This window comes from Aythya fuligula, chromosome 11 (assembly GCF_009819795.1).
Source record: "Aythya fuligula isolate bAytFul2 chromosome 11, bAytFul2.pri, whole genome shotgun sequence".
NCBI classification, from domain to species: domain Eukaryota; kingdom Metazoa; phylum Chordata; class Aves; order Anseriformes; family Anatidae; genus Aythya; species Aythya fuligula.
In genome coordinates, this window is record NC_045569.1 from 9,749,033 (window position 1) to 9,775,871 (window position 26,839).

General features: G+C 41.2%; 1 protein-coding gene across 1 annotated transcript in view; it reads right to left on the reverse strand.

Moving 5' to 3' along the window:
- Positions 1-4,996: 4,996 nt before the first annotated feature.
- Positions 4,997-26,839, reverse strand: part of NEO1 (neogenin 1) — a 185,317-nt gene continuing 163,474 nt past the window's right edge. Inside the window, exons 20-29 of the mRNA XM_032194972.1 lie at positions 23,993-24,187; positions 23,249-23,281; positions 19,189-19,257; positions 17,993-18,140; positions 15,652-15,890; positions 14,856-14,948; positions 10,450-10,608; positions 8,649-8,903; positions 8,141-8,277; positions 4,997-5,771 (exon numbers count right to left, since the gene is read on the reverse strand). Of these exons, the coding sequence (XP_032050863.1) occupies positions 5,688-5,771; positions 8,141-8,277; positions 8,649-8,903; positions 10,450-10,608; positions 14,856-14,948; positions 15,652-15,890; positions 17,993-18,140; positions 19,189-19,257; positions 23,249-23,281; positions 23,993-24,187 (1,412 nt within the window). The 3' untranslated portion in view covers positions 4,997-5,687. The remainder of the gene's footprint in view (positions 5,772-8,140; positions 8,278-8,648; positions 8,904-10,449; positions 10,609-14,855; positions 14,949-15,651; positions 15,891-17,992; positions 18,141-19,188; positions 19,258-23,248; positions 23,282-23,992; positions 24,188-26,839) is intronic.

Genomic DNA, 26,839 nt, shown 5'->3' on the forward strand with positions numbered 1-26,839 from the left:
AGATTTCTTTATTTTTTGGCCATGAGGCTCCGAAGCCTCACTGCGGGCAGGCAGGAGGTGGCTCAGAGCGGTGCGTGACCGGGGCTCTGCCTCGCAGCAGCTGCGGGGGAACCCCTGCACCGGAGGGAAGCCGCTGTCAGCACGGAGCTTGGCTGAGTTAAGTGGATGCAGTTCCCATGGTGATGGTGCCCACGGAGGAGCAATGTGGCCTGGCGTGCTCCTCGCGTGCAAGGAGGCTGGGAGGTCGGCCTCGGGGAGGGTGCGGGGTGGGAAGGGGCTTCAGGCACGTGGCTGCCCCCAGGTTCCCTGGGGAAGCCCCTTCCTCTCGCCCTCCCTGTGAGACGGGGTCAACGCTTTCCAACCCGCTCCCAGCTCTGCCTGCTGAGGCTCTGCTGGCCAGGAGCAGTGACGGGGGTCGCTCCTTTCCCCCTCAGGCCTGAAGCCCAGGACAGAGGCCCTCACCCCACCCTGACAGAGCGATGGAAGTACTCGAGCTGGACGTGCTGGCAGCCTGAAACAAAAGAGATGCAGCAAAACCACCAGGCATGGGCCAGTGGGTGCTTTCCCCTTGTCTGGAGCCTGCTAGGTGTGAGTAGTCCTGGTTTGGATTAAGTTAACGTGGTGAATTTATTGCTACATCTCTAGCACGTCTCAGTGAATTCTCCCAGCCTTTGCAGCAGTGGGGTTGCTGCTGTTTTAACCGTGGCTGTGCTGAGCCTGGTTCACATGAGCAGGGTTTGCAGACACCAGAGCAGCACCACCCTCCTGTTTGACAGAGGGTCGGGTGTCCTGAGACAGCCACAGCCAGGTTGGGAATTCCCTCCTAAGAAATCACCGAGGAAAATTAGCATTTGCTCTGAATTGCAGTCCTCTGAGAGTTGTCTCTCTCGGCCGCTGTCCTGACAGAGAGGAAGGTCTGGAGGAATGGCAGCACGTACTGGAAGAGAGGAGGGTCTGGGGAGAGATGGGAACTGAGGGAAGAAGGTGGGGCAACAGGAGCTGAAAATGGGGAATAACTGAAAAAATGAAAACAAACAAAAAATACTAAATTCCGCTCCCCTGGAGGACAGGGGATAGGTTCTTGGTCAAGTGCAACTGCTGCCGGGCCTGCCTGTAGAGGGGAAATGGGCCTGGCATCTGCATGTGTAGGGAGCCCTGAGCAGGGAGCTGAGCTGACTGGTTCAGGACACTTTCCCCTACAGCAAGTTTCTTTGCTCCCCCTCATTGTATTGGGTTCACCTCCCAGGCCAGCTGCCACATTCAGGCTTTTCTTGCCTGTTAAAAAGGCAGGTTCCTGGAGCCACCATCCCCTGTGCGGTAAGAGCAGGTGTAACCTGACCAAACCCTATGGTTGGTTAGGGGAGAGCTGCCCCTGCAGAAAAATGTACCAATTTAATGGTTTTGGCCAAGGTAATTTAGCTAAAATCACGTCTGCTTTCATAGGAATGATCTTATTTGAGCTGAATGTTGACTTGCTGGTAGTTTAAAGCCAGCCTTAATTCCTGCCTTAAGACAGGAGGCTGCTTTTAATCGGAGAAGTCTGCAAGTGTTGCACCAATTTACCAAAGGTGTTTGAGTTGCTGCGAGTCAAACCTTTATGCCTATGTTGGAAGCATAAATGCTATCAAGGAAGGACACAGCGAGGCAGGAAGAAACCTAGTTTGCTGCAGGAGCTCATTACTATGCTGCTGCTAACAAAAGAACATCACTAATTTCAGTCTCCTTAATTAACGTAGGCTGAGGAGAAACAGTCTCTTCCAGGTAGATGCAAAAAATGGTGTGTTTGTGGTTTTGCTTTGCAGCTTTGCTTACCAGCAAGTCATCGCTGCCATCTAGTGTCCTTGCCGTGCACTGCCCAGCCTGCAGAAGGGCACAAATGCAGGTGTTCCTTCTACCTGCCTTACAACAGACTACGTGGCCCTCAGAAAACCGCCACCTTTCATCTGCCTTGACCTGCAATGGGAGTACCCGAGGAAATTAGCTGTGCTGGCCAAATAAGAGGTGGTCTTTCACTTCCTAAGAGAGAGGTTAGTAAATAGAGGTCACATTTTTCTGCTGTGTCAACTCTTTGTGTCTGCATCTCAGCTGTGCCTTGTGGCACTCCCAACTACATCACTAACACCTTTGTTCCCAGCTCCCTTACACCTCTCACCAACTCTTGCCTGACTGAGAGGCCCCTGCCCGGCTGCAGGGTCACAGCCTGCCTTCAGAACTGTGGGGGCCCAGTTTCCACTCACAACCTCAGCACAGTTGCAAAACTTTGGAGAGAACACTAGAACCTGCCTAGCAAAATAGGGATGGGGGAAGGGAGTGCAAAGCCATGCAGTAGCTTGTTCTCATTTGGCAGAGGTCAGGGTGAGGAAGGGTCTAATACCCTCAGGAATGTGGGACACCAGTAATTAGGGCTGGCTTGTGGAGAAGAGACTGATGACCAGCAAATCTCTTCAGTATTGGAGAGTGGAGTAAGCATGAAGGTAAGAACAAGGATATCACTTACAGTACTTTGAGTGCTATATTCAAGGATTTTTATATATATATACATCTTTTTTTTTCCTGTGATTTACTGGCTTCCTAACTTCCACTGGCTTGAAATCCTGCTTCCTGAGGCTTGCTTGTTAGATGATGATATTTTTGCTATTGAGCTTGCAAACAGAGGGTAGGGAGTTAGCCAGGAAGACACTACATGCTCCGCACCTGTGTAGGGGTGGGAATAATGGTGTTAATGGTGTCCTCCTGTTCCTCTTCTTTCTCTGGAGGAAGCAACCTGACAAACAGCAACAAAAAAGGTTCGAGTAAAATCCCAAACCTGGTCACCACCTTGGTTAGGAAAACAAGGTAGAGGAATAGTTGAAAAGAGAACAAACTCTCCAAGCAGACCAGAATTTGATTGGATTAAAAAAAGTGTATTGGATGTCCAATACAAAATAATAAACATGAAGTTATTAAAAAAAGCCATAGAGTATACAGCAAATACTACAGAAAAGCAAAAAAATTGTACAGAAAGGTAGACGTCTACAGCAGTCCTCAAAATTATTCTACATGAGAATCATAAAACAATATACAGTTTTTTTTCCCCAAATCTCTCTGAGGGAAGCTGCCACTTAACAGCTCGACTATGACACTACAAGAATACACAATGTCCAAATTTAAAATCACAGGATATGTAAGAAAACGTAGCATTAAAATGTGAAAAAGTGCAATACAGATTGTACACTGAATTGAATAAATGTTTTTTTTAGTTTAACCTTAAAAAACCAACTTTGAACAGTTGTTTTATCATTAAAAATATTCCCCTCCCCAAATTCAATGACAATATTAACATTCATGGTGTTATACATAAGTAATATTCACAAAGACCCACCAGCTAAGAATACTGTGTATGTAAGATGCTATTTCTTTGGGTATAGGTAAAAAATAGGCAAAGGAAAACATACACCCTTCCTTTCAGGACAAGGTGTGTATTTTATTATTTAAATACATATTCTGTAGCTTATTTTGCCCTGAATTGTATTGATTAAAAGTCCAAACATCAATTTTCCAGGTGGCCCACGGTGCTCCAATCGATTCCCTCCCTCCTTTCCTTCAAATAATAAATAAATCCAGCAAATGTGCTAGAAATGATGGCACAAAGAGTCCAGGAAAAGAAAGGAAGTAAAACTAAAGCCCGAACCCCTGCTGCTCTCCAGAATGATTCGTGGGCTCTCTTTTTGTGATGGGGATTAAGAAAATGGGCCCAGAGCTTTAGCTGTAGCAAAACAGCCATTAAATATCCATTATTTTAATCCATTAAATATCCAATAAGGAGTGGGTGGGAAGCAATCAATTTTTGTTTGTTTTAAACTTAAAAACAGATCCTGGTATCTCCTGTTCTGTTCCAGCAGGTGCAGCTGTCTAGCTGAGGAGCTCTGGATTACGTTAGAAGTGCCCCACATCTGAACTGCCTGCCACCTGCACTGCCTCCATCATTAATGCCGAGCTTCCAAGCTAGAAATCCCATTGCTCAGGAGGAACAGAGTCTCCACATGAATCATCAGTAAGTTTGGGGGTTTCTTTCATCTTATCTTAAAAGTGAAAATACACACAAGGTTCTTGGGCAGATGGGTTTTGTTTATTTTTCTCACTGAAATAGTCTCCTTTTCTGCCATTCCTCCTCACAGAGTATGGCAGAGCCAAGCAATGATACTGAGAAAATAAAAAAGCTTTTCTTTCCACTCATACAGGAGCTCTCTTTTAACTTTCCTTCCTTTCTAGACAGATAATGTGAACAGCACCTGAGTTGCTAATACTGTTTTTATTTTAAATGGTTTCAAAAGTGTAAAAAAATACATTTTGCCTTGCTTATGTCTCTCAAGAATCCTTAAGAGGATTCTCGTTTAAATGGCCTGGGATAGAGAAATTGCACTGGGGTTGGATGTGCTGCTGAAGGAGCCTGTGGACGTGATGTGTTCTCAAAGGCATGGCGTAAAATCTTTAGAAGAGGTCCACAGCTGTCTGCTTGAAGAGGGCCAGGTTGCTCAAACCTCAGCAGCACCAGCAGCAAAATGCTGTGCCTGGGCGCTGCTGCCTGTGCCAAGTTCTCTGTGCTGCGTGAGTGTTAATCTGCACTTTAGTTTCATGATGCGGTCTTTAACCTAACAACAACAAAACAGAGCACTGATGCCAAAATAAGCTGTAGTGTCATCTAAACATAAGGAACCCTACTTTACAGGAGGAATTTTTTTTAATGTTTCTAAATGACTCTCACTGCAATTCAGTAACCAGAGACACAGTATGCTGAAGTTACAAGGAAGGACGTTACAGAAGATGCTTTCATTTTCTTCAGTCTTTCGAGTCAATGTAGAAAGACAGGAAAACAACAATAATGAAACCTCCCACTGGATCCCCTCCCCTTCCCCATCTACTTTTCCCCACTCAAAATATTGAAACTGCACAAAAAGCGACAAACAAGCCTTTCAAATTACATTTCAATTCAAACAGACTGGTAATCTCACAGTGATGAGAGGAGAAAGTCAGGCTTTTAATAATTATAATATAAAAATAATAATAAAAAAAAAGCTTACAAATAGCAGTGCAGCATCCCAAAAGGCCATGGATTAACTGCCAGAAGGGGACGTAATTATACGCAGAATAAAAAACAAACAAAACAACCCACACTGGCAATGAATTTTCATACACAATAGAACAAGCAGTCAAATGTCAGTCTAGGCTGTGGAAAACAACAGTTTCTCCTTTTTTTTTGATTACATTAGTTTTTTTTCCTTTTTATAAAAAAAAGATAAAATAAAAACACAAAATTGTACATAAATGCGAATGTCCAACACTGAAAAGGCAGGGCAATCACACCACTGAGACAAAACCTGACCAGAAAAAAAAAATGTGAAGTCCACTTTTTTTTTCCTTTTGTCTGGATGCTAGATTTCAGCCTGATGCGTCCCATCCTGCATGGTCTCAGCAGGTAAATGGAATTCAACCTGGCAATGACTTCATTGCAGGATGATGACAAGAAAGGTCATCTCTCTTCGAGCCGTAGCACAAATGCACCAGTTGGTTCGTTTGCTTTCTGTGAATGCTCTCAATGTGCTGTCCCTCTTTTTCTGTATTTTTTATTCTCTGTACAATTCCTTGCATTCCAAGGCTGAGTCCCAAGACTTGTGATACGATTTGGAGTCATGTCCTGGTGAAGGTGGTCATGCTGTAGTGATGGCATTAAGGTCCTTCATAAGTCCTTCCAGGTGGGCCATCTCTTTGGTCAGCTCATCTGGTTCATAATTCTGTGGGAGATGGAAAGAGTTAGTTACTGACAAGGTGACATGCGGTCTTTGGAGAGAGACAAAGTAAGGAATAAGAAGTGGTCAGTGATTCTAGTATAGCTTGTGGCTCTGACACACGAGTAAGCAGAAGCAGATTTACTGAGAGTTATAGAACTAATACGCTGAATAACACTATTTTAAATGCACATCTTTTTGCAATGCTGATTTATGGTTTAATTGACTGTGAAACTGTGATCATCTTATTTGTTTCACCTGTGTCAGTTCCTGCCTCAAGGTAACAGCTGTCTTTGAACTGAAGTAGGTATTTTAGAAAGAGTGTCCTGGCTTGATTGGAAAAAAAAAATTGAAAAAAATCATACAGGTAAAATTGTTTTAAAACACACTTAGGCTTGCTAAAAAGATCATACTCCATTTTTAGCCTCAATTGTCTAGCTTCAGCTATTGTAATACTGTAATCTATACAGGTACATAGATGGATACCATGAATTAGTTCATCTCAAAACCTTTCTAAGCCAAGTCTTTCATAGAAGGACATAGAACTCTTTTCATAGGAGGCGAGCCAGGCTGCTCGTGGTATTCCAGTACCAGCTCTAATAGTGCCAAATCAGGAGCCCCAGAACTCCTGTGTGATCATTTCTGCTCTATATAATTGAGGCCCATTATTAGACCTTCTGGCTAGAGCCTAGTATTAAAGCTACTGCTCAGCTGACTGCGTACCCCTAAACTGGAGTGCTCAGACCTGGCAGTGTTATCTCACTGCTGTGCTCCTAAATACAAACCTCTTCTTTCATTTAAGCAGAGAAGAGCAGCAACTTTCGATTTACCAAGCAAATCTAGACTGTTTTGTACCAGAGATGTCCTCTCTGTCCTGTGTCTAACACGCTATCTGCCAGCAATTGGCAATGATAAATATCAGTGAGCTGGAAGTATTCAGACTTACTCTTCTCATAAGGACTAAATCAATTCAAATCACCTTCTAATCCTAATTCCTAAAACTCATAATTTAGCTAGCATATAAAGTGTGCATGATGACTTTATATTGTACTAGTTTATTAATAAACTTATTCATGTATATATTTAAGTTATAAATTTAATTGATGAATAACTAATAAGTGTTTTGGCACCAACTCTAAATAAACAAGTAACATAGGAGCGACAAATACAGGAGTGAAAGTATACTAGATCAAGTACATGTATGCATATAATTTCTAGAGTCCAGCACATACAGAAGTAAAATCAAGAGGATGAATTAGAGACAACAACAATGTGACAAAGGCATGCAAGAAAAAGGAAACATGAAAAAAAAAATCGTTCAAAATGAGCATTTCCTCTAACAGTAATACAATAGCTAATATAAGAACTTCTTGGCCTGTGATTTCAAAAGAAATAGCTCTTTCCTGACACCTGGAAGATCCTCACCTCTTAAAAACTGTCTATTTCCAAAGAAGCTCAATAGTTGTATTTTTCTCGGAAAGTCAGAACACTTTCACAAGAATGAAATCTAAATATTTGGGATCATGGCTTTAATTAAACATTTTGGCTTTAATGCTAAGTTTTTCGTTCGCAATGACACTCTGGATGCTTTAGTGGCTATGCAACAGCACAGGAAGCTGCAGCTGCAGGACTTTAAAAGGATCCAGGCACGGTATGCTTGCAAAACAGATAGAAAAAAATGACATCTCAAAGTGAGCATGAACACAACACCTTAAGCTGTACAGAAGAGCAAGCGGCACCATTAGAGGCCTACAGCTCTGTGAACAAAGATTCTCTTTACGCCAAGGTAAGCCAAAAAAAAGACGTGCAGGGGAACTTTCACAGCTCCAGTACAGAACCTTGTGTACTGAAGGCCAAGTCATAAATTCATCATCTCCATTAGGTGCTATGTGTTGTAAAAAATTAGAAGACAAGTATCTGGCTTTACTCCCTTCTTGTAATTGTGAGACCGTTACTCTACGTTCAGCTAATAGCTTCAAGACAGCCAGAATGTTGCTGGAGGTTTATCAGTTTTGACTCAGTGGGCCTTGTGGACTGGAATAGATGGAAGCACTGCGTCTGTTTAGTGGTGCATAACGAGAAACAGAGGTATGCTCACAGGTAACTTTCAGAATTAGAAAGTACTATTAATACCTGCATTTATGTGCTTATTCTCTGAATTCACAGCCTTGTGTAGAAGGTTTTGGCAGTAGATGATTTTTTTTATGTGGGTTAACAAGCAATGGCACTTGGTAGAAGTCAGAAGCCTCATTATCCTCTGCCTTTGAAAGTCTCAGTGCAGTCATTACTGAAGTTTACAACGATCATACACACAGAGGTTCACCATTTTGATACGCACTGCCAAACGAAGCTGCTGGCAGTGTAAGAGTACCTACGCTTTCCGAGTCCTCGAGCATCCTGGTGGTCTCCTGCACGTCAGGGGCACTGGGAACTACCACTGGCATAGGAGGTCGAGTTCTTCCTAAGGTCCCAATTGACGCAGTCTTCACCGAGTGAACGGGATGGTTAGGAGCTTAAAAGAAATTGTTATATAATTCATGTAATTGTTATTACATGTAATGTAATTGTTATATAATTCATATAATATATGCCTCAGTTAATTAATATTCTGCCTATTCAGAAGGCTCTTGGTAGTAGGAGAATAAAAAGGTTTCTATTAGAATAGAGGAAAACGAACACTTCAAATAATGAAATGCTGAATTTGAATTTTTGTCTAGTTAATCTATGTACTGAAAAGGGCCTTGAAAGTAGAATCAAAAAAAATCAGTCCAGCGTCTGACATGTTTTCTTTGACACCCAACTCTCCCCATCATTTTCTGCTTAAAATCTCCTTCTTTCTTTCTCTGTCTGACAAGCGTCTCTGGCAAGTTTTCCCCTGCTCACCTTGCTGAGTCAGTAACGGGGTGCTTGGCAATGCAGGGTCGTACGTGGAACCAGCTGGTGGGACTGCTGGCACTGCAAAACTCTTCAGCGGGTGGGAAGGACGAACATGTGCTGTGGGGAGGTTCTGAGCTGAATCCTCCTCTTGTGCATTAGCCAGGTAAGCTCCTGTGGTGCTTTCAGGATCCTGATGGTCAGCACATGTCTGAGAGGAGGAAGCTGGCATGGTGTCCGTGCTAGGTGTGTTTCGAACAGATTCTACAACAGACAAGAAGCTGTGGTTTATTTCCTTTTACAGAAATTTTCTCTGTGGTCACATGGAAACAAAGCAGTAGTGTTTACAAGCACCATTCCCAAGATTGCTGCTATAAGCTAAGAAGCAAATTCACGAGTCAGCTGTGTAGCAATTAACACCAGTTCCATGTAACCGTCCTGTTGTAGAGTGAACGGCAACAGCTGTTCAGTAACAAAATAAGCTGGAGAACTGAATGAGTCCACAGGTATAAGACCAAATCAACAGCTTTGTGTGGGAACAGCTACGTGTAAGAAGACAGACAGCAGCCTGGGCCTCAGATGAACAGCATGGAACACAAATCTTCAGTCTTATTTTATACTTCAGTATTTCACAACACAGGAATTCTTATATAGGTATATGTTCTGCATATATCACTGAAATGCATACAGAAGAGCTTTTTTTTTTTTTTTTTTTTTTTGAGAAAGATTTCAAATCCATTTACTTGCTGAAAACTGAAATGAAATCCCAGGCTTCATTTGGCTGCCTGCAGCAGCTCCACCCACATCTCAGAGAACAAGATGGTACCTTGAATTTAGGGCATCGTGATCCTGATCAGACCATGTGCAGGAAAAGATCTGGATGGCAAGAGCTGACACTTCAGCAGCATAAACACAGCAAGAGGAACCTCTGCCTCTAACATATCATCTGTGTGTTTGCACCCTTGTGAATTGTTTTCAGAAGGAAAGAGGAAACAATACTGTTGGCTCTGGCACCTTAGCTAAAATTTAGACCTTAAGCTACAGAAACCCAGAATTCACTTCATCTCAGGATGTTATCCACTTGCAATTTAGCAATACCGTTGCTTCAGAATTTTTAAGAAAACTGGAGACATTACAAAAACTATCGCAAGCAATTGTGGGTCAAGACTGAAAAACGCCGCATAGGAAACACCACAATTTTCTTTGTGCTTCAGGAGGATTAACTAATAGCTCTCAGTAACAAAATCTGGACTTTTGTTCTGTCTCGCTTTTAAACACAACTAATTAGGAAAGTTATTATCACATTAAATAGCTCATATTAGATGTAAACTGATGTTTCAGACTCCAGGGCTGAAGGTTTTATATTAAGGAGTCTTCCTTTTTGAAGTTGTATGTATATAAAACATTAAGCCTCCTTTTCCAAGGGCATTATCACCTATTGAAAGGATCAGTATCTGAGCTACACGAGAAGCAGTCTACATAAAACGCAATCTAATTGTCAAGAATATTGTCTGTACTTAAACCCATCCCTCTGCCTCTTAGGGAAGTACTTTTTCCCATTCTTCCTCTTCTATTGGCAACAAGCCAGGAAATGCTATGGGTCACCTACTGAAGCAAATACACACAGCGCTAGTTGCTGTCTGTCGTTATCTAAAAACCTTAGAAGTTAATTTTACTTTCCTTCAGCTCAATGAATGAATTTTGGCAAAGACCAAAATGGTGACTGACCAAGTTAAGTTTCAGCTGTTGATTCCACATTTCACTCATTGTTCCAATACAATCAAAATCTACCTGCATGTTTATATCTCACCTGTGGAATTGGCCCTGTCTGAATGGGACATGGATGTGCCAATCGGCCACGGGTTGACCTGGTGATGGAGATAGCTGCGAGTTGGAGAAGCGAGGCTGCCGGAGTGGAAATGATGGTGAGGGTTATCGAGTGAATGGATGGGATGAGCACTAATCACAGCTGTGAATGAATATAAGACAGAAAAATGCTTAACATACAGACAAGCATGCACATGTACTGAAACGCACCACATCCCTCCCTTCTCCCACAAAGCCTCTGAGCAGGGGAGCTAGGACAAGCTCCCTCTGTGACAAGACACAAACCCCCCAAAGAAGCAGAATCCTCCATTTTCCTGCGCAGCAAGTGCTCTTCTCTTGGCTGTGTCTTCCAAGAGTTCTGTTACACTCCCTTTAAAACTCCACATATTTTATGCTGTGCTATAAATGTCAGACCTAATACAGGAGACATCTGAGCTCAAATTCCAAACTATTTGTGACTGCCATTGAATTTCTCAACATTGTAATGGAATGTGGCATCTTTGGTTAATTAATTAATGTAAGACAAATAAGCATAGAACATGACAGACACCAAAGGCTCTATTCACTCCCTCTGTGCGGAATTAGTAAAGCTCTGCTCCTATACATTTAAAACTGAAAACAGTTTTTTCATTTTTTTCTCATTTTTTATCTTGCTGTCTTTATTGCATTTATTCCTGCTTGACACACGTGAATTTTATACTTACTGTAAAACATCCTTTGCCCTCACCCTCTTGTGACAACAGCAAAACAAAGTCCCACTACTCCCCACATGGGAGGAAAAGTGTACAGTTTAGCTCTTAGGAGAGACTGAAATACTGAGTTGCTCAAAATCACCCAAAAGAAGTCTCAACACAGAAAACAGAAGGAAAAGGCCAAAGGTCAGTGCTAGCATTAGTACCATAAAGAAAAACACAGTTGTAGTTGGTTGGTTTGAACCTTTTCTGGAAATTCTCCACATGTGGTGCCTTTGAAAGTTACTTTCTAGGACTGACGATGCACAAATCTATCATTATAATGGTAATCCAGTTAAGACTTCTTGCATTGATGCATGCTGTTTGAACTCAAAGGCTGACTAAAGAAACCTGAACCCTCTGACTTCTTCATTTCCTGGAAAATAGCCTGTCAGCAGGACAGAATATGGGAATTGATCAGAGGAGGCAATATGTGTACAGATTTTCAGCTATTGGTAATAACCATTAAGTTAGACCCACAGAAAGGCAACCCCATTATCATCAGCCTCCTATAAATGAAGAGTAACTACACTCCATTACTGAGCATTCGGTTCTAGATTTAAATCCTAGGGAAACATGTCCAGGGATACAGTCACAGTAAAATACCAGCTATTCTCACTAAGAGCCTCAAGGAAGATTACAGTGTCACTTTGTCTCACAGGGAACTGGCAAATCAAGGAATAAACCACAAGAACTGGGTGATCAGAAACTGTGGCAGAGATGACAGTCATCAGAGCCACCGGGAGTTCTCCTGCATGTCAGCAAGGTAGGAAGCATGTAGACTGTAAGGCATAACATTTTATAAGCATGAACATTTTAATTACTTCTACTTGTAAAAACTACTGCTGTATCAATTTGGTCATTATCAAATATAATGAATGTCAGTACAAAAGATTGCCTAGACATTTCTGCAACTGCAATAAAAATTTTGCACATAACTCTGTGCCTCAGAAGACACTTCTTAAAAGCTTGGGGATGGAGAAAAAACAAGACCATAGTAGTTCTGAAACACCACCCAAAGCAGAATCCAGTGAGCAAGTTGGAAAAACTTGATCCAGTGAAAAGCCAGGTCCTAGGTATGTGCACCTTCTCACCTAGCCATCCAGCTAGGGCAACTCTGCAATTACTTTTCTGGTTACCTAAATCACACAAAGCTTTACAGTTCAAAAATCAGTATGCTGTAACAACAGATCACAATGTGCTATTTAATTTCAAGGAAGAAAAAAAATCATAGGAAGAACAAGACAAAGAAAAATGTGCATTAAGAAATAAATAGGTCTTTGCTTCCTAATACCCTTCCAGAAGTTTTGTTTTCCAGTTGTCAAAAGGAAGGGACTAACTAGGCATGCACCATTCCTGTTGCACTGCTGGAAATTATACTGAAATTGAACATACTAAGTTATCCTAATTTAGTACTTAAGAGGAAAAATATCTAGATTTGAACACTACAGTACAGGGAAATAAAGGAACAGGAAGGTATCTGCAGCCACAGGCTTAAACACACTAAATGGTTCTGCCTATGCTGCTTATTGAAAAGAACCTCATGTACCAGAACGTCCATTTTCAGTGGAGCTTCTGCAAGAAAGTATCTAAAGACATCACCTTAATGTTTTCACTGACTGTAAAAAATCCTACAGTTGTAACTCCTTGGAGCTTTTGCAAACAGGACAAAAACTCAAAAGAGAGTCACAAAAACAATCTCAAGCCCTAAGGCACCAGAGGACCTTACTTATCCTTCCTGACATTTAGTGCATCGTGCTAGCCTGTTGCACCAAGCCAGCTGTGTCTGCAGCTGGTTCTTTCATTCTGGGCAAGGCAGGATCTATTGCAGGATGGAGGGGAAACACATATGTTTTTCAAGCAAACACAGCAGGACTGGCATTAAAAAAAAAAAAAAAAAAAGATGTCAAAGCCAGGTTTGGTGCTGCAAGGAAAAATCATATCCACAACTGTATCTGCCAGCATAATCACATCAGCTTGAATACCATTATAAAGTGGAACTGGAATATGCTACCTCCATAAAATATGTACCACCACCGTATCTATCACTCTTGTCAGCTGCACATCTTCCCATCCTGTGTGGGAGTGATCGTGTAAAGTTGCCATATCTTTCTCACTGAATTTTGTAGCACGAAACGCGCATTGCTCTGCTCTTTCTGTGCAGTACTCAGCATGTTTCAGCACTGGCTCCTGTACTCATTTGTATTATGTTGTGTTATGCTGCATCCCATTTACAGGAAGCCGCACTTGTCATTATCAGAAAAGTGCAAAGGAAGTCTCACTGCAGTCTGATTTTTTTTGTGGGGTCACACAAGTCTGAATTCATCACGTTCCAGAACCTGACATGGGACAGGGAATCATCAGAGTCCAATAGCTGCCGTGTCCACCGTTAGACACCCATACATGACAGCAGGTAACAACAGTAGCAATTACCTGAGCTAAACATGAACTTTATGTTCATGAACAAGACATGTCCCTGAACAAGACATGTCTAAAGCTCATACCAAATAAGCATTGTGTGATTTTGCCTCACAGTTCTGTCGGTGCAGGTAAGCTTTTGTAAACGTTCACAGTTTTACTTGTGCTGAAGTCAAGGTTTCAGTCTAGTTGTTCAGAGGATTGGCAAAGTCCCTTTTCATCTCAGAATTTTATCATTTGAAAACCACAGGTATGTTTTAATTCTGAAAATATTTCATAATAATAATTGTATTTCCGTTACTTCAACACAATTTCTAAGTCAGCATACTTGCTCAAATTGTCATTAATTAGCAGCAAAATACACAAATAAGGAACAACAAACCAGCCATCCTCCTCATTTAAAAGTCTGCTCTGCCAAACTCACAAAACCTCAGCCTCTAGCAGTGATGCATCCACATTTCAATAAATTAGTATAATAGACACATTGCGGAGCAAAACTACTGTACATACTGCAGAGGCTTTTGTTATCTTTTCCAAAAAAGAAGACAACTAATGGCAGAGAAGAGCCTGACTGAGATTCACCAACCCAGGAAGGCAGCAGGAAAAGTGAACACAGAATGCGCTACCAGGTCCTCCCGTACTAGAACCACAAATCTCTTGATGAAACCAGTAGGAGACTGGTTAAAAACAGACTATAGAAAGAACTATGTTACACAGCAGGTTTTGAACTTCTCGAACTTGCTACCACAGGAGACTAGAGGCAGACAGCAATTTCAGAAAGGGGTCAAGACCTGTTCAGCAGGTCAGTAAATAGAGCACAGAAGTCTCAGCAGCGATGTACCCTCTGCAGTTCCTATCTAACAGCTGGATACTGGCAGAATACAAAGGGAATGGACTATAAAAAGCAGCCAGGCTCCTAGGCTCTCCCTAAGAGGCACCTGCAATTGTTGCTGCTGGAGACTGGGACAGACAGACTGCTGGACACATTCTAACTCTTCCCCCTTTTGCAGCATGCCGCCCAGTACAGCTATTCCTTCTAACTCGATCTAACTCTGCCTTCATGATAAGGGATTCAGGATGCCTTCTTTGAACTGTTTCCACTGTGGATATGACAGAACTACTTAGGAGATGTAAGCAGGGAGACTGTAAGTGAACGTGTGTGCCTTTGCATACAGCATCAGCATGGCTTGTTTGGGTGCTCCCAAATCCAGGACAGCTGGTAGGTGGGCTGCTGACTTACGCTGAGGTGGCTGAGAATCAAAAGGCATCATCATCTTGGGCCTCATTCCCCTTCTTCCTGCCAGCGTGGACATGCTATCCTCTGACTCATGCCCTGAAGAAAGAATACTGAAGGTTATTTACCATGGAAGCAAGACTTCTGTGATACCATACCATGATGATTTCAATCCTCCTCTCGTTATTTCTGAGTGCAAAAGAGGGCTCTCCCATCTGTAAGCAGTTTTGTGACTCACAACTGACAAAAACAGCTCTCCCATCCTTCACCACGAAGTGGGGAGGAGGAGGAGTGTTAAAGATAACTGGTCACTCTCCAGAACTCGCCAGGCCATCAGGCTAACACAAACCTCTGGCGATGCAGCTCTGGGAAATGAGTGGTAGAACAGAGTCATGCATGTGGGTAAAACGTGCTGGATCACCACGTAAACCACTCACCATGTGGAAACTCAGCCAAGCCTCAGAGATGAGCAGTAGCTGGCTAAGGTGCCGAAACCTGATTGTGTATTTGCTGAAAGAAATGTGTCACACACTTCTTACATGATCTTCTGATTACCGATCAGTATTTACTACAGGAAATTCATTATTTAATTCTCGTGCATTCACTTTCCTCAGTAAAACATGTGGTCCTTCCTTTTCATAGAGCCTTATAAACCAGGAACAAGACAAATTCAGTACTCGTAAACTAAGAACAAAGGAATATTATGGTAACCAAATAACATGCCAATAAAGTGATTTTGACAGATAAAGTAAAATATCTATAGTTTTAAGAATCAGGATCAAAGTACTTGCTGATAGCTCACCTCTGTAGGAATTCCGCCTTTGATGGATATTGCTGTCCATGGAATTATCAACTGGGGTGATGTCTTGGGAGTTGCGAGGGATTGGGGTATCTGTCATGATTGGATTGGGATCTGGAGATTTATCAATGGGTTTTAGCTCCAGTCTTTCATGATGGATCCAAAGGTCAGGAGGCTTGACATCTTTGGAGTTTCCTTTGTACTTGTGGGACCCATTCACTGATTTGCAGGCAGCTCGTTTCCTTGGGAAGGAAAACAAATGAAATGTTCTTAGATGTATGCTTCCTTTCACTTGTTGAAAAAGGCAAATTTTCATTGAGATTTCTTTCTGATCTTGTATCCAGCTGAGCGAAAGCTACCCACTGGGCAGGAAGCTTTGAATTTTACATATAAGCACATCTGACATCTCAAAGCATACCCCTGCATATTCTGCAACTCTGATGCCATGAATTTTGTCTCAAATGGTACCACATGCTGTAGAACTGTGCTCTACAGACTAAGCTTTCATTAACAAAACTTAAGTTTCCAGTGCTTATGGTTATTAAAAGAATATTCTAAACACGAAGTGTATGTACACCATGCTGTGCTGTACTCCAGGGTTTACAAACAACCTCAAACAATAGCTGCAGAAGGAGTGTGGAAATAGCCAATTATCCCAACAGGATGGTTAACACTAAAGATTAATGACAAGAACATTCATTTTACCACTGCTCAGGTTAGACACATCTAACTAATGTGCTTTTTCATCACTGTTGAACAGCATCAGCAGCCAACTGGGGAGAGTGCTTGTGGGGAAGACGTTTGACAAGAAGGAATTTGGGAAAAATTAAATTCAGAGCTCCAGCACTGCCCCCCCTACTCACTTCTCCTTTTGGGCCCTGGCAGTGCTGGAGGAAGGCGTCCCTTCTAGGTAGCACATTTGCTACGAATGGCTAAGATATCTGCCTATATACAAATTTGAAAGTATCGTCAAACAGAGCCTCTCGTGTAGGTGATACACAGCCAGACATGCTCCCAGCATCTGGCTGTGAGCTCTGTAGTTGAACAAATGAAGCAGATCAGAAGGTTGTGTGTTGCTGCATGTGGGAGGTGGCATTCAGAAACTGGGAAAGCAAAGGCAAGATTTCACAGGGTTATTTTTGCTGCTTGAGAAATAAATAACCTCTCTTGGGCACAAGACCCTGAACTTTCTCCTCTCCCAATCACATCTCCCAGCTGCTAGACTCTCATATCCACGTTCTCTTCTCCCAAGAATTTGCATTCTTGCAGGATAGTCCAGCTTCAGCAAAAAAGTGGGATTACCTTCTAAGCCAAGCTTTTAATCACTTTCTTATAACCCTGGTTTGCATAAAACAGTCTCTTCAAACTTAAAAACAATAAAAAGCTTTCAGCTCTGTTCAGTTCTTTAAAAGAACATGCAGAAACAACTTCCAGTAGCCTAGTGAATGGCAGCATCACTGCTGTCATCTTAATTCAGATGAGTGAGGGTAGAAGTCAGACACACAGTTGTATTTAGGATTCTGGAGCACTTTTCTAAGGAGTCCAGCTCCAGCTCCAGATTCCACTCCAGTAATCTGTCCAAGAATTAGCTATTATCATGCACAGCTTGGAAGCCTGCTGTGCACAGTGGAGGACATACTAAGAACAGAAGTGAGAATCTGCCTGAGCTGTTGAGCTCACACAGCTCTACACAGATGTATCAGCACAGGGTTGGAAACAGAAGAGCCAGGCCTGCATGCTGCTCTGCCTGAATTAATTCTGCCTCTGATCCTGGTGCAAGCAGTAACGGAAGCTGCATAATGAGATGTCAGCTCTCAGACGACCATCTGAGCTTCCAGCAAGACATTCACCAGAGATTGGTGTGATTACTGTAAGCACACAAAGCTGATATTCAGACAAGAATGCAAGATAATCCCAGTATTTTAAACAGTACTTTCTTCACAGAGAGAAGGAGTGTAGGTCTATATGAAAGCATTGTTATAACATTTTTGTCTGTAAACCTTTGATGTTTTGTAAACTCTGAAATACTGATTAAGAAAAGCTGATGAACATCATCACCAACTTCATGATAACATCCATCAATACAACTGAATTATCTGCCAAACACTGGAGTTCAAACTCATGTCACAGCACTGCATTACTACATTGGTGTCAGAACAGAGCTTCTACAGCTTACAAGGCTTAAAAGTAATGAACTCTACATCATAAAGATATATCTATCATAAAGATCCATACATCATAAAGAACCATACATCATAAAGATCTATACATCGTAAAGAACAGATTAAGTGAGAAAAATAACTGAATTCATTGAGAAAGGTAGGACAGGGCTACGTGCCCTTACTTTTTCTGGTGAGAAGTGGTACGACGAGTGCAGAAGACAGCAACTATCACCACGATCACAATGGTGATGACTCCAACAGATACGATGATCACAAGGAGCATGTTGCTATCCAGGGGAGAAGTAGGGCTTCCATGGGGACTGTTACTGCCTGTAAGAGTAGGGAGAAAAGGGTTACTTTTTATTAAGACTTTACTTGGAAAAGATCCTCAACAAAAGCAAGGAATGCCAATACCATAGAATCATAGAATCATAGAATATCCTGAGTTGGAAGGGACCCTTAAGGATCATCAAGTCCAACTCTTGACACCGCACAGGTCTACCCAAAAGTTCAGACCATGTGCCTAAGTTCACAGTCCAATCTCTTCTTAAATTCAGACAGGCTCGGTGCAGTGACCACTTCCCTGGGGAGCCTGTTCCAGTGTGCAACCAAATACCAGACTGGGAAAAAGATCAGTAGAATAAGAAAGACAGTTTATCTGCTAGGATTTCATGTGAAATGCTTACTTATTTTTCTGTCATTCGCCAATCGTGTTTCTGTACAACTGTGTAATCTGTAAGGTGCTTTATAGATCCAGTTCCAACTACCAGTCTATAAAGCCTCAAGTTCACCCTACTCTAATAGCTATCATAAAAAAATTCAATAGTTGAGTCTGAGGAGAATTAACTCGGGACCATGCTAGAACTACAGCACAATGGGCATTCCCCTGGACCCAGTAATCACAGGAATTGTATCAATATTCTACAGCGGTCACTTTCCTCTGAAAAAAAAACACTTTTTATGTAACACTAATGAGTGTTACCTTAGGGCAAGGCTCCACATTGCCCAGTGCTAATACGGAGAAAGGGTTAAGATGATTTTTTTCCATCCTAATATGTTCTCACTGAATAATTTTTACATTTGTGCACTAGAGCAGGCATTTAAAACTAAACCGAGAACAAGATCTACTGTCAAGACTGAAATGAAAAGGAAGGGGAAGGTATTTTTTCCAAATACCCTACACAGTAGGCAAGAGTGCTGACAGAAGTCTGATAACAGTTTCTCGAGTGGGCACAGCTACCATCATAAGAGAAAAAAGTTATGGAAACAGATTTGGTTTGGGTTGTAAACAGTGTACTATTTTTGGTGGGCTGTCTCATCACTCTGAAATACCACAAGTCACTGCATTTGAATTGAAAAGCTTTGTAACAACACTTACCACCGAGTGGTGGTTTGTAATCTGGCCCTATGTCCACTGGGCGGCTTCCCTTTCCTGCAGATCCTGAAGCTGAAAAAGTCACATATATGGTAATTCTATAAATGCATCTATACACATACATATACAGACACACGTACACCTACGTTCACATCAACACCCGCTCTAGCACTACAAGGCAGCTCCTTTGGAATTTCTCTCTGAACAATTGTGAGCATTTCTTAATCCTTTTCTCCCCATACATAAAGATACGGCAACTATGTTTCTCCAGGAAGAGAACCACTTCAAAAGAGCTATTAGCTTCCTGTGCTTAGTATCCATTTTAAACAATGCAACAAAAATTATTTGCAGTAATACACAGGTATATATTGAGGTAAATGGTTTTGCCACACTTATACACACAGCTAATCATCCTGAAACAGTAGTTATAGAGGTTTCTTTTCCTAATCCCTAATTACGATAAGCGAGGAAGAAAAAGCACAGTAAATATAATATTAAGTCCCTTCCTAACCTTAAAAGCTTGCTTTAAAATTCTCCCCATTCTTTCCTGTTTGTTTTACCTTTGCCACAAGTGACAATGAATTATCACGGAAATGTTTTTGGCAAAACCCAGGGAAAACAAATTAATTAGTTTCAAAGCATTATGTTTATAGGCTGGCAACAGAAGTAAACGTATCTATATGTTAATTATTACAATCCGAGGCACATGGCACAGCCTCTTAGCAGAATCTCCTGGGTGCTAGATGCAAGAGCCAACCTACCCATTGAAACGCCATCCTCCTGCTCCTCTACCAAGCACTTCCCCTCATGTAAATCAGGTCTAACTCAGATCACTTGCTGCCACAGCAAGAGGCATAAAGTCACAAGTTCACCTCTAATACCAAGATCTCTCCTGAGTTAGCAGAAGGCTTCCAGAAGAAAAGGTGCACAAAACCTGTTTTTTTCATCACTTACGTGTTTTCATTAGAATACACTAGTGCAAAATGACCACGAATGATAAAAACAACACTGTTCTTTGGATGTTGCATTACGTTTCCCCCCTTTACAATGTTCCTCTTAATGGAATTTGTTATACTTGACACATTTTTACAGAGGTAGGCACAAAAAGTCAAAACCACAAAAAACAAGTCCCCAGATACAGCAGTTTACATCTCGAAGAAGGGTTTTCTCAGTTAACAATCCACACTAATCAAGAACTAGTAAGTGTAAAAATATGTGCCATGAATGGAAATTATTAATCTGAAGTCAAAAGTATGTAAATTAGTAACTGTGAAATAAAGACAACTGATAAGAACAGCAAAGGCACCAGCAAGACTACTGAATAAACCCCAAGGAGGACAATAAGAAGGAATGTTACATGTATACAGCGAGGAATTAGATGTAGTCTATAATAATGGGAAAGGCGTATTGCAGGACAAATCTATAATGAACAAGATATATTGCACCTGCCAGCCCAGAGAGGCCATAGCATTCAGTTAAACGAGTTTTCTCTTTGAAGTACTGGACTGGTAATTTTGCAGCATCGATGAAATAAATTAAACAGAATTTTCATCAGCTGGTATTTAATATATTTAGATCTGTACGACCATATAACTTGCACCAAACAGATGTGAAAAAAAACTCGGTGAATTCTCTGAATCAAACCCGGCACTGAAGGCAGAGTGGAGTACCAGAGAAGCTTGGAGGGGGGCAGAGGAGGAGGCAATAAAAATAACTGGCAATATTTTAAAAAGAGAAATAGACAGCCCTATGCATTTTTAATGCAGGAGCTGGATCTTTATAATAGGCAAGATCATGGAAAAACTGACAGATAGGAGATGGGGGCATACTTCATGCCCATCTTCCTGTTTTACTGAAAACAGGTCTTTTCAAACAAACAATGTCAGACAATAAATTTAGTTCAGAACAGAAACTCAGAAACTATGCAGACATACTATATTTAGACTTCCATAAAACATTTCACTGAGCTTTGTTAAAAATAGCATAATAAAAAAGCAATGTGGCACATATTAACAAGATTAACAACTAATTAACTGATAAGAATAAGAATTATAATTGCAGAATCATTATTCACAAGGGATATTTCTAATGAGGTTCTGCAAAGACCTAAGCTTGGCCAAGTATAATTCAATATCCTTAATAACACTGTGAAAGAAAATTAAAATAATTGCTACTAAAGTTCACAGATGGCATAAAATGATGGAGTAGATAATAAGATACGCAAAGTCACCTGCACGGAGCAGCAGGGATGACGTGTAAATGTGGGTGTAAGACCCTGAGTCAGGGCAGTTTATCATGGGCCTGCACTCACTACCATACCGCCCCTGGACACGTGCATATGTGACAAGAGTGTAAATCACATTTTGATGATAAAAACGCTGGAAGTCAGAGATAGGGAGGAAACAATATTCTAGCTGTGGACATCCTTGGAACAACCACCTGCATGCGACCCTCAGAGGGGGGCAGCTCAGGGACACCAGGCGCTGGCACCGACCACGTGGCCTCTGTGCAGCAAGCAGCGTGCACACTGCCAGCCAAGCAAAGGTATCTACAAGGCATGAATGCCAGTTTTCAAAACATGGTGAAATTCAGGTATCTAACTGACCATGTCACTTCTCAGTGTCTAATTCCAGAAAGCAGGGACCAACAGCACAGCCTGTACACGGTGGGGAGCTTGCTCCTGAACACAGGAAAAGTGCTGACATGGGGGTAAGGAGACCAGAAACACTGTGACCAGAGACTTGGTCCCACTGGACTTTGTTCCTTCCAGTCTCGAATAACCTGTTCAGTATTCCTCAAGGACACAATTCTGCAATTATAGGACCTTGTCACAGAGCAAGCTCTTCTGCTGTTCAGCTTGTGTTTTCCTTTTCTACATTTAACCTATTGCCGTGATTTCTGATCTCCACATTCTCTTATAGGAATTCTGAAACAAAACTCTCTTGGCCTTTATGTAGGCTTTATGAGTTATAAATGTTATAAATTTATAAATGTAATCAAACTGTTAGTAGAAGAGAAGATTATTTTAGTATGAGATAATGTTGGATGAGAAGATTTAGTTATCTGCTGAAATGAAGTTAGAAGACTAGAGCAAGGGTAAACAGCAACTTTTAAGTAAAACCATTTAATCTTTCCCTATTCCATTCTACCTGCAAGAGAGGACTAACAACAACATGGGGAGCCTCTGCTTCCCCACAGACAAGCCTGACTCTCAGCTAGCATCTCTGTTATTCTAGTCTGAGTAAGAATTTACTTTGTAATTGCCTAGTAAAGCATATTTAAGAAATTACTTCCAAATAACAGGTTGAAAAGCAAGTTAAAAAAAAAAAGATAATTCTCATCCCCTTTAGGATCTATTTAATTGTATGTCTAAGCTGCTTGCCAATGTCCTTTTAAACATCATCCCTTTAGACTAATTCTTCCCCTTTTTATTAGGCTTGCAGCTTATTTGGAAGCAAGCAAAAATAGCCCTGGGACATTCCCCATATAATGCAATGTAGTAAACTCAAAGCTACCAGTTTTCAAGCAAGTATTTGAAAGCCTTAAGGCTTTTAGTAGCTAATGCTGTGCTCTTCAGGAGAGTCTGGAGTCTAAATGAGCTGACAAACACAATCTCTCTTGCAAAAAAGCTTTCTAGAGCAGATATACTTTCCCTTATTATAAAAATAATTATAGACATAGAGCTTGCAAAACAGCACTTGTGCTAATTAGATAACTGTCTGATCTTCCTCCTCCATATACTGAGATCTTGCATCAATGGTCAGAGGCTGGCTGGAGTATCACTTAATCCAAATTCATTTTGACAGAATGATTCACCTCTGGCACAACCCACTCGTCCCTTCATGTGACATCTGACTACAGAGATCACTTTATATTCTGAACACCCAAACCACAAATAGAGCTTCCAGTTATTCCACTATTAAAAGCACAACAGGAACTTGCTCATTTATATTTAGAGCAGCAGATACTTGTTTCATTTAGGAAATGCAACAGCACATGGAAAGGAGAAAAAACAACACATGGAAAGGATTGAGTAAAAGAGAAAGCATGGCTCTTCATTTACCTTGATCATTAGGCATTTTATCTGAGGATTCAGCTAGTGGGACAAGCACAGGGAAGGAAAAAACAAGAGAAAGATCATAAGGCTTGAAGGAATGAGAGACAGAATTTCAAGTTTCCCACAGCATAAACAGACTGGCTAGAGTAAAGCTTTCAATTTTAACCATGAATACTCGCATGGAAAAAGCACCGTTAGATTCATAACTTTTTATTCTTCACCTCTCCTTAAAGCACTTTTTTTTCCAAGGTATTATGTTTGTACTATTTCACTAGGTAGCCCTCAGCAAGCACTTCGTGATTAAAGAGCCCACTGTGTCACACTAGTTCCCATTACATCAACCAAGCCAGCAGCAAGCAGTATTTCACTGGCTACCAGCTCCAGATCCTGCTGCCTTGGACCATTTTATCATGAGCAGACATGACACACAAGACCTAGAATCCTAAAGCAACTAGAAAGTAGTTTTCTAAAACACACATGTGGGACACAGATCCTCAGCATTAATAACTAGATGTCCTAAGGGCCCACCACTAATTTTGAAATAACACAAATAAGCAAATAGTTGAGCAAAATCTGCATATGCATTAACCATGTGCAAGAGCAATCAGAGGGAAAATTTTATTCTAATCCAACTTCATCATCTCCCTGTCTTTTCCAGTTTAAATATAAAATTCATGCTACTTGGTGCCTTATTCCTATAGGGATGGCATTCAGAAAACAAGGAAGCTATTTAGCTGTGTGATACTTTACCTTTTGGGGTTCTGAACTGAACTGCCTCAGACATAGGCCCCATGCCCTTGGAGTTGCGGGCCTGAATTTTGAAATAATATGGTGTATCGAGGGTCAATTCTTGTATCTGATGGGTCAGTCTGTTTCCTACAACAGGTTCAATAACCCAGTCATGTATTTCAGCATTCACATCCGTACTGTAGTAAATGATGTACCCTATTCAAAGGAAAGAAACAAAAGAACTTTATACATAAAAGAACAGGATAGTCATAAGATCTAACAGCAAGAGTTCTATCGACTTTTAATGATATTTGCACAGCTAAATGATTATGGGTTTTTGAAAGTGTATTCTTACATTTTCAAAGACTAGGAATGTATTCATGTATTCGACAGCCTTCCCATCTAAAATTTTAAGCTATTCAAAAGTATGTTGAGAGAAAAAATCTATTTAAAGTATCAAAATTATTTTTCATTACTGTTCATTAAGTATGGATGAATTCCTCGCTTCCACCTCTCTATCTGTTCATGGACCAAGTAATGTAAAATAACATGAACCTACTCTTATAAATACATCCTCGAAGTATTAATGTTTAGGGAAAATTGCTAACCTTGAAACAACAAAATATTCTCATGTACAGCAAAAGAACTTGTGTTTATGAGTTCATATTAAATCTAATTGGTTTATTACTTTTTCAGTTTATTAACAAGCAAACAATCCGGAGAGAACTGAAGCTATCTTGCAGGTCCTAGGAAAGCAGTACAGGAGGAGTATGTGATCTGGTGTTAAATATACTGCACATTCAAAGCAATACGAAGTAAAAGCATTGTGATTTCTGTCCCAGAGAACACAGAGCCCCTGGCATTAATTTGCCCAAATATAGGGCTAGGTCAGAGACTTCATGCACAAATTGCTACTGCCCTTGTCCCACTGCCCACCTGTCTGTGGGGTTCAGTAGGAAGAGAGAGGCAGGTTCTCTGGAGCAGCTTTCAGTTCTTTAGAACAACGAAAAATCTTGCTGGTACCTCACATTCACGTAATTCCCAGCAGCCAGTATGGCATGGAGGATGATGCCTGAAACACCATTTGAAGGTCTGGTAGGTTTAATTTCTGCCCTTGGTGGCACATTAACCTCTGTGGGCTGGATTTAATAATTTGCTACTTGTACAGGTCACAAAGCAACCTATCTGTAACTTGTCTAGGAAGAGACAACACATGCACACAGCGACAGCTGAAAGCATTATATACAGCATAGTGGCACCAGATAACTGAGTTTCCTCATGACTGTACTAATTAGTCAGCAATTATTATGATGCAAAAGCATCTGGAATCCAGATTAGCACATTTCAGAATTTCACATCCATCTTAGCCACATCAAATGAAAATAGGAACTGCAAAGACAAGTAAGTATTCCACAGACATGCTATCCAGAGCACGGAATTACTTCATTGCACAGCATTTCTGCTATTACTGCACAGAATGAATTGTGCAGGGTTGATCAGTAATTAATTACTCAAGTCTCTGCTTTTTTCGCTGGCAGTGGCTCTGTCCAGCAGAGGGCACTCAGCTGCCACATCCCCAGAAATCCCTGCCTGGCTCCTTTGGCAAACCCAATCTGATCTTTGGCGGACTCATAGCCCTATAGACAAATAATATTTTAGAATTTAGCTCTTACGCAAATACTAATAAATACCGTGTGTTTCCATCCAACACCTATGAAAAAAATGCAAAGTTCTCCTTCCCAGTATAGACATTGCAAAGAGATTTGTTACCTGGAAAGTGTGTATGCTAATTTTGCTAATTGCACTGTGTAAGTGAATGCTGATCTTTTTGTATTATCGCCTTCCACTCCCTGATATACCCACATGATGTTAGGTGACAGACTTATCTTTTTAAGAGCACATATACGCTGGGGTTATTTGTGCCCTGCATTTCACACCTGTCAATGACCCTCATTGACCGTTAACAACCAAGTCCTTTAACCTGCAGTAAAGATAAAGGCTCCCGCTCTTCCAGTCAAGCTTTCCTTCCCATATGGAAGAAACATTTTGCTGATAATAAAGGAACGCAGAACTGGCTTTACAGGGACAAATGAAAACAGAGAAAGGTCCAAACAGCTATCTGTATGCACAGACAGAAATGGCTCGGGCATTTTGGCGCAGTGCGAGCTGCTGCTCTGTAGGAGTTGCATCCCCACAGCTGCACCTGGAGCACACAGAAGAGCAGTGTGCCGGTGTGTTTGCACAACCCTCCCACACTGTTGTTTTAGCACTGACACCAGGAAGACAGCGAGTGCACCTGGCACAGCCACAGCATCTTACCTGCAGGCTCTGGGCTGCAAGCTCAGTGCCACTTTGCTTTTTAGGGGTCTTTCTTACATTAATACTTAAATTACTGTAATTAAATACTTAAGAATACTTATAATAGTAAGAAAGTGTATTGCTTTTATTAAAGGCAGTCTCCAATATTCTGCCTTTTCAAAGGAATCAGACTCATTTTTGTATCCTGTCTAAGAACACGGGCTGCAGCACTGAGTACTGTATAATCAGACTCTTGCCTTGGTGACAGGTTTCAAAGGTTTGATTCTTGTACCACAGTTAATTCTGATAACAAAAGCAAAATCATACAGTGCAAACTGTATGCTGATAAAATCTGCTTTAAGATTAAAGCCTGGGGGGGAAGAAAAGGAAAACTGAAGTGTATTATTTCAGAAAGCCTTTAGAAATGGGAATCCAAACAAACAGAACGCTTACAGAAAGGAAACAGTAATTATTGTTTTCTGTAAATGATTTACCCTACATGAAAGTGATGCAGTTACCAAGTCAAATAGCAGTTTGCTCCTAATGATTATGTCAGGGGATTAATAAACA